Source organism: Genypterus blacodes, unplaced genomic scaffold, assembly GCF_046128005.1.
Source record: "Genypterus blacodes isolate CSIRO-AG114 ecotype Tasmania unplaced genomic scaffold, CSIRO-AGI_Gbla_v1 ptg000122l_1, whole genome shotgun sequence".
Lineage (NCBI taxonomy): Eukaryota > Metazoa > Chordata > Actinopteri > Ophidiiformes > Ophidiidae > Genypterus > Genypterus blacodes.
In genome coordinates this window covers 1,003,920-1,019,495 of record NW_027466925.1, presented here as the reverse complement: position 1 = coordinate 1,019,495, position 15,576 = coordinate 1,003,920, and the positions used below count along the sequence as shown (strand labels likewise).

Sequence of the window (15,576 nt, the reverse complement as noted above, 5' to 3'; positions counted from 1 at the left end):
AATAGTGGCAGCCCGACTTATGATTGGGACAAGCAATCTCCACCCGCTTCATTATGAGAGATGATGGCTCACATCTGTGTCCTAAGCTACATTTTTGCCTTCATTTGCATCACAGGCAAACCTTCCTTGTAAACCCATGTCCATCTTTAACAATCCATACATGCAGACAAACCCGTGGAGACGTTTGCTGGGTTCTGACAACACAGCATATCCCAAGTCGCATTGAGCAGCGTACATCCCGGTTAAGCAGACATCGATTCCACATGGTGCTTTACCAAAGCGTTTGACATTTTCCTCATAACACGCCGATTGTCACACACACAACATGAACCGTAGTGTCATCAACAAAGACAAAATTGGCTAAATTGATGATTCACACCTGCCATCAGGTTTTTTTGTTCAGTTTCCCTGGCGTCTTCTACTTCCCTTTCAATCCTGCTGCTTTACTTCCAACCGCCCTCGCTCTCTCTCTCACTCTCCCTATATCCACCTCCACTGCCTGTCCTTTGTTCTTCGCCGCAGGACTTTATGAGCTGCTGGCTCCCACACCTGGTAACTACGGAAACAGATTCTCATTAGGCTACTGGAGGACCGTAGCAGCCAGAGTCCCGTCGTGAGGCTTCATCATCACAATCACAGGGGCGAGCACGTATGAGTGCATGCAAGGTGCACGCACTCATTCAATAAAGCCCATCTCCACTCTTTCCTCCACTCACTTAACACATTATACCCCTGAACCCCCCACACACACACTAACCAAACACTGCAGACGTCCAGACCAGACATGGCTCGTCTCCAACCACACACACACACACACACACACACACACACACACACACACACACACACACACACACACACACACACACACACACACACACACACACACACACACACACACACACACACACACAAATGGGTGCAGAGTAATGTAATGCAATTCTACATTACAGTACATCCATTTAGATGCGGCAGTGTGACTGATGGCCCACAGGAATGACGTATAGCAGGTACCAGAGTGTATTTGAATTGCAGTTTTCACAGATAAGAGTGCGGGGACAATAAATTACAATCACCTTTCATGCCTGTTGAGAATGTGTGCTCCTGTTTGGAAGCGTTCCAACCACACACCAGCATATTGATTGAGACTAATTTGTAGCAAGAGCCTCGCTCCGACTATTCCATCAGTTAGTCAGTCTGTCTTTCTGCCTCTCTCCAGCGACCAGGCGCCTTTTCCCTCCTACTGTTTGCCTGCATGTTATTAATATTCATACTGATTACGATCAATTAATAAGTGAAAACTGGAAGTGGGAATAAGAGCGACTGGTGGTTAATGAATAAGCAGCCTCTGCAAATCCATCGTCCATCTGCTCTCTCTTTTTCAGTTGCTACATGTTCGTTCCGTCTCATCTCTTTCCCTCTCCTGTCCGTCCATCTTGCCTCGTTTTTTAACAGTGCTCATGTTTTTTCATTAGGTCTGGAGTGCTATGAGAGGGAAAGAGAGAGAGAGAGAGAGAAAGCGAACTAAGAGAAGGACTGATTAGGTCTGTGGGGACGCTCACGCTCGAACATGTGTGTGTGTGAGATAATGTAAAGAGGGTGCATGTGCTGACTTAATCAGGTGGAGTGGAAGGCATGAGATGCCACTGATCCTACACCAGAGGAGCCGAGAGGGAGAACAGAGTGAGGGAATGTTAGGGGAGTGCGTGAGGAGAAGAGGGGGATTGATGCAGACAACGAAAGGGAGAAAGAACAGGGAGGTGAAAATTTAGACATATAGTAAGAGCAATAGGGAAAGAGGTAGAACTGGAAAGAAAAAGGGGAGAGTTAACAAATGAAGAGGAAAGGAGAAACTGATAACAGACATGAGTGTCTCTTCATTCAGACAATTTTCAGGAGTCCACAGTCAGCTCAACGAGCCTCCCTTGCTCCTTATCGCTCCTCTATTTATCTTTTGACAAGGTCCGCAGCAGGAGCAGGTCTGAGGGTTTTGTTTTCTCTCTCTCGCCAACCTTAAGCAATTATTCCAAGCACAAAAGCAAGAATACAAAAGGACCACATAACTAGATTGGCGTGAGGGAGAACACTGCAACAACAAGTAGACTGAGCTAAGATTCCCTGTGTAGTAACTGTAGGCATGTATCTCAACTGCATGTTAATTTGGATGGATGGGGGGTGGGGGCATTGAATAATTCATCTCCTGAAAGGTGCAAAAAATTCTGCATTCAAAATAATGGAACTTGTAAGAGATCGTCATGGGGGTGTTGCTCCACAGTGGCTACATCTACTCACAAATTGTGTTTTTTCTTAGATGAGGAGCAGCATTTTTGACCTTTACCATTCATGCAGGTAAGGTTGGCTTTATCGAGCTGTGACCACTGAGGCTGTTTGCAACTGAGTGTGGATGAGCAGATTGCGCCTGTTGGGTTGGAAGTAAGTTACTGCCACAAGTGAAAGAGCAGAGGGGTCAAGTTGCGTCCACAGACAAAGGTGAAGAGAAGGCCAAGCTGGATGGCAAAACTGTGATTGTCGAGTTTGTTTCGGTTGTGGTTTGCACCAAAAGAGAGATTGAGGTTGTCCAAGAATTTGAATAGAGAGCCCCCTGCATGCCTGTGTGGAGATATTTCCGAGGGAGGGGACCCGAGGCAGGTTCAGAATGCGCCAAGTCCATACCAGAATACATCAGGATCCCTTGGGAAATCCTGGGGAATGTGGCTGGAGAGAAGGCTAGACAAGACGCCCATGAGCATTAGGAAACGGCTGCATGGATGAATGGACAGCGTAACGGGAAAGGCTCTACTTGCTTAATTTGGTCAAAAAGACACTACCTACCTATTGTGTATGTTGCACACGGAGGAAAGGCCGCTGAGTAAACGATGATCTCATTCATAACAGTGACCTTCTCTGTTCCTCTCTGGTCAAGAGGTCCATTGTTACTGGTCTTCTGTTGACCTTTGTAGGCTTTGATTGGACAACAATCGACCAGACACTTCCTGGTACCGAGGGAATCATCACCATCATGCTTGATGCCCCATGAAGTGTGTGTGGGTTTGTCTGTTTGTCAATTGATGCATTGTTGCAAAAAGCTAAAAGGGGCTATGAATATTGTTTGATGTGGTATTGGTATATCAGCTATGACTGTTTAGACCTACACACATACACAGAGAGAGACAGAGAGAGACAGAGAGACAGAGAGAGAGAGAGAGAGAGAGAGAGAGAGACAGAGACAGAGAGAGAGAGAGAGAGAGCAAGAGAGAGAGGAAGGGCAGGAGGAGGAGTCAGAAATCGCATCTGTCCCAGCTGGCCACCTTTTCTGAGTAGCCTCCTCTCTTCTTCTCCTCATCCACCTTTAGCCCCACACCGACCCGCCTGCCCCCTTACCCTCCAAATTACACCCCCTGCCAGCCAATAAACTCACACTAAATCCTGCCTTGTATTTCTCTTTCATCTCCTGCTTCCTCCCCTCTGATCTACCCAACTCGTTTCCTCTCTTCCATTCCGTTTCATCTCTACCAAGTGTGCTCTTTATTTCTTGAGGACAAATCATTTGTTTTTAATAAGATGGGGTCTCTTTCTTGTTTTTCATCCCGCTCTCCTGCTACTGATCACATGCTCTCATGCCCTCCGCGACTTTCTGGTTGTTGATTTACCCCTGTCCTCTCCCTCGCTCACATTTAATCCATTTCAGCCACACGGGACCAACTGCCACCCTGTATCATGACACAATGGTGCTAAATAAGGCCTTACGACCCACTCTGGACACCTACCGCAGCATAGTTAAGAGCAAGGGAATTGTGCGCAGTTCCATCTACATGCACAATCACACAATTCACGCATGAATTAAACAGTACAGAATCTTTGATCATTTAGGGGATTCTGTAATAATCAACCAGGGGATTACTGTTGCTTTTTAAAGATGATATCCGACACCACAGACCCGTGCATCAGAGTAGGAAATAACCAAGAGCAAAGGGTAGAATCAGCCTAAAATTGTGCTTTATCAAAAAATGTCCTATTTATAACAGGCATATGTGACAGAATTCAGGGCAAACACACAGTTAAGAATCAAACCGTTATCAGCTCCTCTATCGTCCTCAATCCCACTGTGGGATTTTTTGAAAACTTCAGGCATGAAGGGACATCACTGCCTTGCTTTGTCTGCCTGACCTAGTCATTTCCCTCCACGGTCCCTTCAGGGACCACGAGGGGTTCACATTGTCGGCATTCCTACACAAATGCCTCATTCCAAGGGATCTGTCAGGAGTGAGTTTAGGTTAAAGTCGTGTGCAGAGTGAAGTGCAGATGGCTATTAGCTCAAAGTCACTTTGAGAGGACACAGGTCTGGTGATGGACACACACAAAACACTGCAGGGACTCCATCTGTACCCTTTCTAAAAACAAAGTTGTACCATCAGGCCGATTCTCTTTCTCACTCTGGCCATCTGCATCGCCCAGAGAGCCGCTACACCAGAACAGGGATAATGGTTACAGTATGTGCAGATGTAAACATATCCGAGTCTAATAACTGTGCTTTGTCATTCCAACGAGGCCAGAGGACGACTACAGCAGAGACAGGACCAGGTCATTGTTTAGCAAGTCATAGGCATGTCTCACAAGGCGACTTGGCACTTGACTTGTGACCTATCCGTTTTAATTATCTATTGTAAAGACTTATCTGTTTCTACGTGTGTGTCTTGACTTGGTACTAGATTTATGACTTGTCTGTCTTGAATTGGGGCTCACCTCTCTAGACTTGGGACTCAACTTATTTGTGACACGCAAGGCAATGACTGGATCTCCTGTGTCGGTGATAAGGGCAGATCTGTCAGAATCAAGGGTTAATAAACACTTTTAACAGTGGCGGCGCCGAGTCTGACTGACCTGTGTTTTAATCTGCACATGTACACGGGTAAAACAGATGTCAAGATGCCGCAGACGCCAGGATGAGTGCGACCCCAATCTGTTTAAGATTAGCACGCCACGGAATCAGCACCTTGTCTGCCGCGTACTTGTAATCTCTTTCTCCTCTCCGTCTGTTTCTGTGTTCGAGACGACAGACTGGGTTTGCCTCAAAAGAGGATTTCCCATACACACCGCTCCCTGCCTTCTCCTTCCCCTCTGACACCACGTCCAAATCCTCCCGAAAGGAGGAGGAGGAGGAGGAGGAGCGGTGTGGCGAATTGTAAGAGAGGAGGGACTTTAGGAGGATTGAGAGGAAAGATGGGAAAGAAGGGGGAATGAGGGAGGAAACTGAAAGAGAAGGAGGGGATGAAGGATTAAGGAGAAAGAGGGAGAAAAGAGAGAGAGTGTCACCAGTAGTTAGTCTATTAATAGACTAGCTCTGGTTCTATAGATTTAATTCCCCCTTTGAGGTTTTAAAGCACTGATTCTTCTCTCTTTTATGTCCCAGGCTCTCAGTGGAACACACGAAAAGAGAGAGCGAGTGAGAAAATGAGTGAAAAGGCAGATACACACTCTCCAACTGCAGGGTTTTCATAGGGGATTCTGGAAATCTTGTCAAGTGAATAAGACTGAAGCCTCGTGTGGATGTCTTAGAGTGTGTGTCCGTGGGTGTGAGCCGGCCTGTGACGAACATCTTGGGGGAAACATCTGCCAGCCTCTGTCAGAAAGACAGTGACGCATACAGAGAGAATGAAAGACGAGCAAGGGGAAGGACGGACAGACAGGTAGAGTCCAGGAAGAAAAACAAGCTGCTGAAGCTGAAGTGTCTGTAGAGAGCATCGCTAAATATAAACCCACGTTACAATCCAGATGAGAGCAGAAGCACTCAATGTTCCCAAACACACCCGCGCGCACGTACGCGGACTGACAAAGCCGGCCTTGGCGTAATCTACTAAATGTCGTGTGATATACATAGATACTGCAACTGCCTAATACGCAGGAGGCAGATTTGTAGACGAATGCACTAGCAGCTCTGCAAAGGCAGATAATGAAGAAAGAAACTAACCTCTAGGACATCACTAAGGCTACTTCCTGTTGGCGCTTTGGACAGGAAGTGTTGGTGCTACACTACAAGATTGAAAAGTAAGGCCTATTCCAGACCTTTGCAGCGGAACCCACGCAACGTCTCGAAATGACTTTAGTTTTCGGAACTGTCGTCTTGAGCACCAACGCAAAGTCACTCTTGAGATGTCATGGAGGTGACTTCTTACCACTTCCTGTCCGCTACAGCCACACAGGCGGACTACAATGCTTCCCCACACCAATAACCTGAACCTGAGGGGGTAAAATTGTAAGAGTGGAAAGGAAAACGATACTGAAACTAGAGGCTCATAAAATTAAACAGCACAAAAGCTTTATGTAATGTAACAAATGTTTTATCGGTGCCTGAATTATGTATTACATGCTTGATAATACTGCACCTCACATCTGCACAGCAAACAGTACAGCACGTGTGTAATGTATTTCAATGCGACCCGTCTGGTGATATTAGTACACTCAATCACTCCTGGCTTTGAAGTGTGTTGCATGTTTGCCACCCAGTTCATACACTCTCAAAGCCACTGAAGCACTCTCACTGCAGTCGTCCCCTTTCTCCACACACATACAGAGTCTAGCATGCTCACACTTCACACACATTCCCATGGGGTCTACATGAAACAGACATCTTCAGACAGCGAGCAGTGAGCCTTTTTTTTCTCCCCTCCCCTCCTAGTCTAAACTCGGCCTATCTCCGCTCTGCAGCCAGGGAGGGGCTGTCCCGCTCTGTTTGGATAGCAACACACTAACCTACAATCGCTTCAGACGAGGCCTCCCCACCCCATTAGCAACCGGCGACACCCACAAGCAGGTCTGGAATCAATGCAACACAAATAGCAGGAAATAACCCTGGCTGTTTGTATCCTTAAATGTGCCTGAACCAGTCTGAACCATTTTCAAAAGCTGATTACTTCCTTTAGTTGACTTCAGGGCATGGTAATAAAGCATTTAGTGTGTATAAATGTGTAATGAGAGGGAGAGGGGGGAGACGGAATGTCAAAGAAAAAAGGCACTAAAGTAACCGGACAAATCAAGAAATTAAGCAAACAATACATCAACCATTAAACGTGGAGGCTTCAGCACATATGCTTGCACACAACTGGGTGAGGGACATAAGCTCCGAACTCTTGCACAATCTAAACACACAAACCACTGAAATGCACTGCCAAACACACACACACACACTCCCCATGCAGAGTAAAGAGAACTGCCAAGCTGAGCCACAAGCTCCACTCTGAAAAGGATCCTTCCAAGTCCGAATGGGCATCGACTCAAGTCAACGACCAGGAAACAAGCCAACACAAAGGCAGGCGGAGGAAGTTAACAGTGGCAGAGCAGAGGACATCTCTCAATTTGTCAAGCAACCAGGTTTTAAACTTGGCTATTAACATAACGAGATGTCAAAAGGACACGTGGGCCAGCGGTGTGGTCAGCTGGTAAAAATGAAGTGACATATCGTGTGCAGCTGCCAAACGAGGCGGCTGATCCAAAGGGCGGGTGGTAAAAATGGCTTGGGGGTCGAACTAAAATGGTCCGACCAGCGTGTCACGACGCCGACACCTCGGCGCCGACCAAATGCTCACTTTGACTTTGGCAGTGATGTTTGTCTACCTGCCACTTTGGCGGGCAATCAACACTGTTCCGAGGCGAAACGCAGAGAGAGGAAGGTGTGTTAAACACTACTGCCAGCTGCTGAATTTGGTCTATATTCAGACAAAAAGAGATGTCTTCTGTCCTTCACTCAACAACAGCAACTTTAAATCTGTCTGTCAGACTGGACAGTGGAATGAGCCCACAAGGGGATTTGAGCAACTCACACATGTAACAAAGAGAAGCCAAAATGTCAAAGAAATTCCTCATGTTTCCTGGCAACCAAATGTCCACTGCTGCCCATTACAAGTGCAACTAAAAGGTGATATTGCAAATCTTCAGGTTTGAAATGTTCTCTTTCACCTTTCTCCCTCTGGGGACATCAGGATCCACTTTAGAAGTGATTTTCATAACACGGCAGATACTGGTGGAGTTACTCAAAGGCACTTCAGCAGGTAAGGTAGTGGATGATACAAAAAGTTTGAACCCGAGTTCATCTAGGATAGTTTCACAGTTGTGGCGCAACTCTGCTTCACAACATTTTACCTCAGTGTCTCAACAGCCTGGCCTTAGATGGCATCACAGTAGTGGGGTGTCCATTGACCTGCATTTGCTGCTCTCATTTGCACACACACAGAGAAAGTTTGTAAAAACATGAAGAAATGTCAGAGAGGAACAGCACGACGTCACTTATCAGACAGTTACCAGAATTCACACTTGAATTTATGCCACTCTGATGTCTCTGATGACGACTTGCGCACACAGGTTAAATGCTGGTGAACGTTTCTCGCTGGAGTGCTGAAATACCTTAGCAAACTGCTGTTTGCTGCGTCCAAGAAATACTCAACAAACACCCAACGCCGCCAGATAAACACAGGTTGCAAAACAGGTAGCGCCATTGCAGTGCCTAGAGCCTGTTTCACCATTCCACTTCCCCCTGTCAGCTGAACGACGCTGTTTAACGCAAGCCAGTTAGCTGGATTGCTGCCATGACAACAGAGTGCCGGCAAAAGGGAAACAAGACAGGAGTTTAAATGTCACAACTTGTCTCCAACAGCTGTACAATGGCAGAACGATCAGCCTTTCAATAATGCCAAAGGAGAGAGAATTTGCCTTGGTCAGTGTATGAGCGCATCAACGCATTGCAAAGAAACAAATGTACACAAACGTGCATTTGCCTTCAAAGATTTGTACGATAATAACCTCCATTCATGGATAGTTAAGTCTTCCAGACATAATAGGAACGATATTCGCCATTGACTCGTAAGCCGGGGTTAATTGAGGTGGACGGTTCCAATCATGACACTAAATGGCTTTAAAACGCCATTTATTTTCGCCAGTGGTGCGTGAATGTCACGGCTGCTCCAACAGCCACCCCAACCCTCGATGCTGGCAGCTCTGAAAGGCTCCTGCCAGGGTTATTCGGTTATATGGTGTCTCCACCTAAATATGCAGGTGAGATCTTTCACAGCTTGGTGTCAGACGGCCACAGCTGCTTGTGGTGAATTTATGCAGAAGGCTGAGTGTGAGAAAATGAGCATTGTGTGTATTTGTGCGTGTAGGTGTTAGGGGGGGTGGTTGTCAGAATGCTTCAGAGGTGGACGCATTAGGTAAAAACAGAAGGTTTAAGACTTAATTTGGGTTTCCAATGCCTCAGCGGGGTTTCTAGATGTTTTGGTTGACTCAGTACTTTCACAACAAACTATTTTTGAAATGTCACTTTTGTCACCATGATTCAGATGAGTCAGCACAAATAAACATATGCTTACTCCGAGTAACAGGTCCAGATTGTGCAATCGTGACTCCCATTTATTCAGGCATGCAAACGTATGCCGCCTACGCCCGTGTTTCCTCAATAAGGACTTGACTCATAGTGCGATTACACAAACCGCCATGTAAACCTCAGAGAGCGGCGGAATCCTATTAACTTAATCCATGTATGCGTTGTAATTGCAGTGCGGACAACTAATTGGGCCATTGAGTAGATGTAGATATATTCACCGACATGCTACCTGGGTAGCCAAATGGCCCCTTGCCATCGTTGGCTTTGATCAAACATTGCCATCTGAAAACCGCAGATAACCAAATTGTTTCTAGAGCCAATTCCAGACCGGTTGGTGCGACCCCGTGCGCATGTTTGATCCAATATGAATTTAAAAAGCAAAGGGTTATGGCCACATCCAGAATTCCATTAACAGCCATCAACTTGTAATCATAAAAAGAGGATGTAATCTGCATACTGTATGTGAGTGTTTGTTCAGTTAATTGTGCGGCACAGTTATTACTGTGGGTTCCTTTTCACAACTCTAAGGACCACAGATCAATTCTGTAGCAACACAATCTACATTACAGCTGTGAAAGGCTCCCTGCTCCCTATACTTAAAAGTCTCAAACACTGATAAATACGAATGATGGCTATCTGAAATGTTCAACCACTTGTGTTGTTCAGAGGTTTCATATTTGCTGCTTATCTCCAGACCGCCGTTTTCAAGAGAACCCAAAAAGTGTTCAGAATCTTCACCACAGCTTATACGCAGCTTTCACACTCCATCAAATACTCAGGAAATACACAGCATCGGGTTCAGGAAAAGCTCCACAATCGGCTCGAGATTGAGTAAGGCCAAATGAATGAAAGTCAAACTATCTGACCGACAACCGGGCTTCCTGCATTTTATTACTGGCTGAATGAATCAACTGGCCAGCTGGTTAAGCATCTAGTGACATTCCCAGCTTGCTCACTCCCAAATTGACTTCCTGCCTGACTTAATGACGACCTGACCAATTACCCGCCTTTATTCCTGGCCGATGGCTCCTTTGTCATGATAAATAAAACAATGAACTTGACAGCCCGGCGATAGAGGATGTTGCCTTCATTTTAAAATGATCCAACAGACAAAGTGATGATCGGGCCTTTTGCGATGCTGCATTCAATGACTGACTGTTCCCCCTCTATGCCACTGAGGTCATTGCTCTCACAAAGAAATCAATATTCTACAATGATTAAGCTTGATGAGGCAATGGCACATTGGCGGTAAAGGTCTGATCAAGTTCACACAGGAAGGGTGACAATGCGTGACTTCTGTTAAGCGTCAGCAGCCGAGCGTCAGAGAGCGAGGACGAGCTGATGACCGGTGACGGATGTGAGGCAGCTGAGCTGACACATGGACCAAACATGTGCTTCCCACGCAGAAAAAGATGAAAATGCTTTCCTCGCACTAGAACAAAGTCAGCCCGTTCTAATCCGACTGAATAAGACGAGGATGAGCATTAAGCTTATGCAGTTTATTCATCATTTCCTTTCTTTACTGCTGCCCCACTTGCATCGCCAAACACCTTCGCTGTGACTCACTTTAATTTCTGTGGGTATAATTGGCGAGGAAAGACTCAGTCTGCTCGTCACCAACAAAACAAAACAGGAAACGGCTAATCGAGACGCAATTGCTAGGACTTGAAAAATCAATCTGTTGAAACACATGAGCAATTCAGAATCAGGCCCGACGTTTGTACCAATTACATCTCCCAAAGTGCAACAGGACACTAACGCAATCTGGCAGGTAACATGACGCACACAGACACACACAGACACACACACACACACACACAATTCTCCACTAACACCTGAGTTTGTTGTGGAAGGCTCGACTAAATTAAAGGCTGCCTTGTGTGGAAATACACTTTTGTTTTTCAGACATAATCCGGGAGATTCCAGGACATGTAGGGCTCCGTCTCTGCCTCCTCCTCTTAGTAACAGGGAGAAGCCGTTTCCAAGGCGCTGTGCTGCAGTCAAACAGGCTGTTTGTCATGGATTACAGTAATGACGATGTTGATGATGATGAAGACACTGGTAATGACTAGTCCTGCAAAGTTTAGTGGATTACTCAGTTTGCAGGGGTGTTTTGTTTTCCACGCACGGCTTTAAGGTGAGATGGAAACTGAAGGAACACTGCTGCTGGTTACTACAGCACAGCAGATACTGAATTTTAGAGGCCGATAGTAATACATGCTTAGGAGTAAGAAATAGCTCATGTTCAACACGCTACACATCTCACCATTTTTGTCAAGAATCCCTGAATTTTGGTTGATAATGACGAAAGATATCTGATGCTCTGCAGCACCTTTCTCAGTATTACTGCTTATGGAACACTCCTTTAATCAGCATCGGGCTGTATGGAACTAAATGTCAAGATGCATCAATGTATAATGCATATAATCCATTTGAGCCTGTTTTATTGCTGTGCACGATGAGGAGGAGGAGGAGGAGGGGGAGGATGAGGATGAGGATGAGGGAGGACTCACTGACCGTCTCCAGCCTGCCAGTGTACAGGAATGTGTGCGTTGCATTTATCAGTATGAGCCCAGACCCCCCCACACACACCCACACAGACACACAGACACACACACACAATACTCACAGTCCAGGTGTTTCTTCTTGGGTCCGCTGACTTCATGTGTGGTGGCTTTGCACACAGCCTTGCTGATCGCCGACCCGGTCATGCTGTGCTGAGCCGCCGCGATCCGATCCGTGATAGATTGGCCAGACATCGCTTCTCCGTGTGTCTCTTGCTTTACCTCAATCAGCTAAAATAGCGCAACAACGATCCGATCAATGGATCAGCTCCCTGCGGGACACGGATCAACGTGACTTCCCTGTCAAGTAGAGCTAAGGGGGTCGGACAGACTCGGGAGACCCCCTTTATTCTTTTTTTTTTCAGGTGTGTCAGAAAAACCGGTGCAGTCTAGTCTGGCAAAAAATTCGCAGGTACGACCGGTTTGGCAACACTTTATTCTTACTAACTACCTATCTAACTAGTAAACAAAAGACGACAGCACTAATCCAGGCTAGTTTGTGTTAGCTAATGTTCCCGTTGCAGTAATCGAACCAGGAAAGAGTCCCACTGTGGAATCTGTAAACACTGGAAATTAGTTTCTGGCCACAAATACACATAGCTAACTAGCTGGTTAACAACCTGACGCCTTGTTTAGGATCACGGGTGAACCAAAAAATACGGAATCCGGGAGGAATCACAGTTTGGCGAATGTTGCCAACAATCTGTGCAATCCAAAAAAAATCCGAGGTCCTCCTCCACGTCAACTACCTCGGCAGCGGGGTGTTAGCGATCACAAAGTGTGCGTCGAAACCTTCCCTTGGTAGAAAAAGTCACTTAAAACCGAGCAGTACATTATTTGAAGTGGATAAGGGGGTGTTGTGAGGCTGACAGCCGGGACAGGTGCAGTTTTCCCCGGGTGAGGAGCAGTTGGTGTTAGCCTGGAAAGCTAGCGGGGTTAGCCAGTAGTCTGTGCCAGTAGTCTGTGACGGAAAAGAAGAGCCGGCGGACCCGTTAACTTCAAAATGACATCCGGGGTCACCCTCACGATGCTCGGCGTCACTAAGCGGTGTCCTCTGGCAGTCGCCTCGGCATTATGAGCTCGTTGAAAACCGACAGTCCGGTCCAGTCCCGGCGTGAGAAAGTCTCTCCGGTGGTTCCTCTTTACGGACTGACTGGCTGGCTGATTCTCTACCGGACAAAATGGCAGCGTAAAAAATCAGCTGATCTCACAATGTGCTGCGTTCAGGAGCCACTCGTAAACCCAATAAGCAACTCCTGTAACGTTCTGCTCAGTGTAAACGCTTTTTTAAAAATTGGATGAGACTGAAACAGTTTATGAAATAAAATACCAATTAAATATTATTCCTTTCAGCTTTAATTATATAGCGCCAACTCGCAACAGATGTTATTACAGATGTAATCATAGGGTTAGTATAAACAAATTATAATAATAATAACTTTAAATGTGTTTTAGGGGTATTGTTCGCGCCCCCCACCCCCACCCATATTTAAGTAGAATTGTTGGCTTTGTAGACATTTATAGAAACACATTTTTAGATTTCTTACAACTATAATCAAGATATTCCCAGAATGAAGTGTGAAATAACTTTCAATTTGATGAGCTGCAACAGCCGATGATAAAAAACTGCAGTGTACAAAATGAAATAAACGCTGTATAGTAATACTTTCAGAAACACAAACTTCGTTATTTCCACCTGTAAAGTTGGGGTTTTAAGAAGTGTATTCCTCACGAGGAGCCGAATTTCTTATTGGAAAAAAAGCTTAGAGATCTTTGTATATGGCAAACAAATGCTGAACCTAATGTAAAGCAAATCAGCGGGTTGAGAGTACTCGTAAAATTCCCACAATTTCTGATAGTCTTAAATGCATCCACAGACCATTGGACCGGGTTGGGGTACGATTGTCGCATTTAAGGTCGCATGATAAGAATTGTAACGGAATTTATAAGACAAAATCACATTTTACACGTTAAATTTGATTGCAAATGCGTCTCTCCCAATGTCTAATGAGAATCTGACCTCAATTTGCACACATTCGCTTTTAAAACGATGATTTTGCCCATCTCCAATCCAAATTTAAGGAAGTATGGAATGATTCCCCAGCAGTCGTGTCCTTGTTTGACTCCAGACTATATGGAACACAGTGTGCTGGAAATCAGTGGGTTCATGCTCAGGCTGCACAGCATCACCTAGCTGAATAAATCAGATGTCTGGCAGTAGAGGACCATATTTCACACCTATAGGATGTAATTGGATGCCAGACTGCTGTTCTCTCTCAGAAGTGTTTCACATTTATTTCAGCAGCACACTGTTCATGTAAGCAGTGTTTCAGAATGCAATAAAGGTAAATCAAATCAGAATTTTGTCAAGACTGGGTGAACATGTGATTAGAGTGCAGTGTGTATCTGTGTGTGAGAGACAGAGAAGGAGAGAGAGAGAGAGAGAGAGAGAGAGAAAGAGAGAGAGAGAGGGAGAGAGGGAGAGAGAGACCGAGAGAGAGAGACCGAGAGAGAGACCGAGAGAGAGAGAGACCGAGACAGACAGAGGTTAGTAATAAGATAAAATCAAATCAAATGAAATACAGTATAAGTCTTTCATGAAGATCAGTGATGTTATCACACATGTGCATGTGTCCATCTGGAGTCTGCCATCCTGTCTATATTTATAGTAAAGGAATTGTGAAGGGATTGAGAAATGGAGACAATGTAATTTCCAGAAACTAGACAGGATCAGAGGGAGGAAAGGAAAGGAGACGAAAGGAAAGGAGACTAAGGTAGAGGGAGGAGAGGGACGAAAGCAAATGGAATGGAAGGAGAAAGATAAGAAAAGAAGGCAAATAAGGAATGATGGAATGTAGATACCTCAAAACGGTAATTAAGCACAGTACTTGAGTAAATGTACATAGTTATTTCCCACATATGTGTGTGTGTGTGTGTGTGTGTGTGTGTGTGTGTGTGTGTGTGTGTGTGTGTGTGTGTGTGTCTGGGTTGCATTCCCAGACAGAGCACCAGAAAGACAGATTTCCTATCAGGGTGGGAAATACAGCACACCGACGCCAGCAGCAGGTGAATTCCTGGAATCCACCACCAACATGATAATTGATATGAGCAACTGAGAGGAAACACACACGTTTACACACACACAGACACACACACACACACACACACACACATGCACAAACGCACACTCCAGCAGCCTGATTTCACCAAGACTTGGCAGCAATGAGTGCATGTGTGTTGGTGCACATATCCCGACAATAAGATGACAGTAAAGTCTGTTCCTGTTTCCCTTTCTGTCAGTCATGGCGAACCGCAGGTATGTGTGTGCACTTCCGTGTGTGTGTGTGTGTGTGTGTGTCTGTGTCTGTGTCTGTGTGTCTGTGTCTGTGTGTGTGTGTATAATGTGTACACGAGCAGAGGTGAGGGAATAAGTAATGCAACCACAGTTAAGTGGGAGAGGTAAGTGCTTCACAGACCACCAAAAAGTGTTCACTTCCCCGTTTCTCTGCTCCGAGTCACAGCTGAACGCTTTCTGTACGCCAACATGCAAGGAGGGAAAACAAACCAACAACCTCCTGCGCACACAAACACATCTGTGACACTGCAATCAATCAGCTGCCTTTCATTACAGCTGATGAT

At 45.7% G+C, this 15,576-nt stretch overlaps 1 protein-coding gene across 1 annotated transcript in view; it reads right to left on the bottom strand.

Moving 5' to 3' along the window:
• LOC143010230 (phosphatidylinositol-binding clathrin assembly protein) overlaps positions 1-13,125 on the bottom strand; it is a 54,379-nt gene extending 41,254 nt beyond the window's left edge. Inside the window, exon 1 of the mRNA XM_076162449.1 lies at positions 12,003-13,125. Coding sequence (XP_076018564.1) covers positions 12,003-12,132 — 130 coding nt within the window. The 5' untranslated portion in view covers positions 12,133-13,125. The remainder of the gene's footprint in view (positions 1-12,002) is intronic.
• Between the last annotated feature and the right edge of the window lie 2,451 nt (positions 13,126-15,576).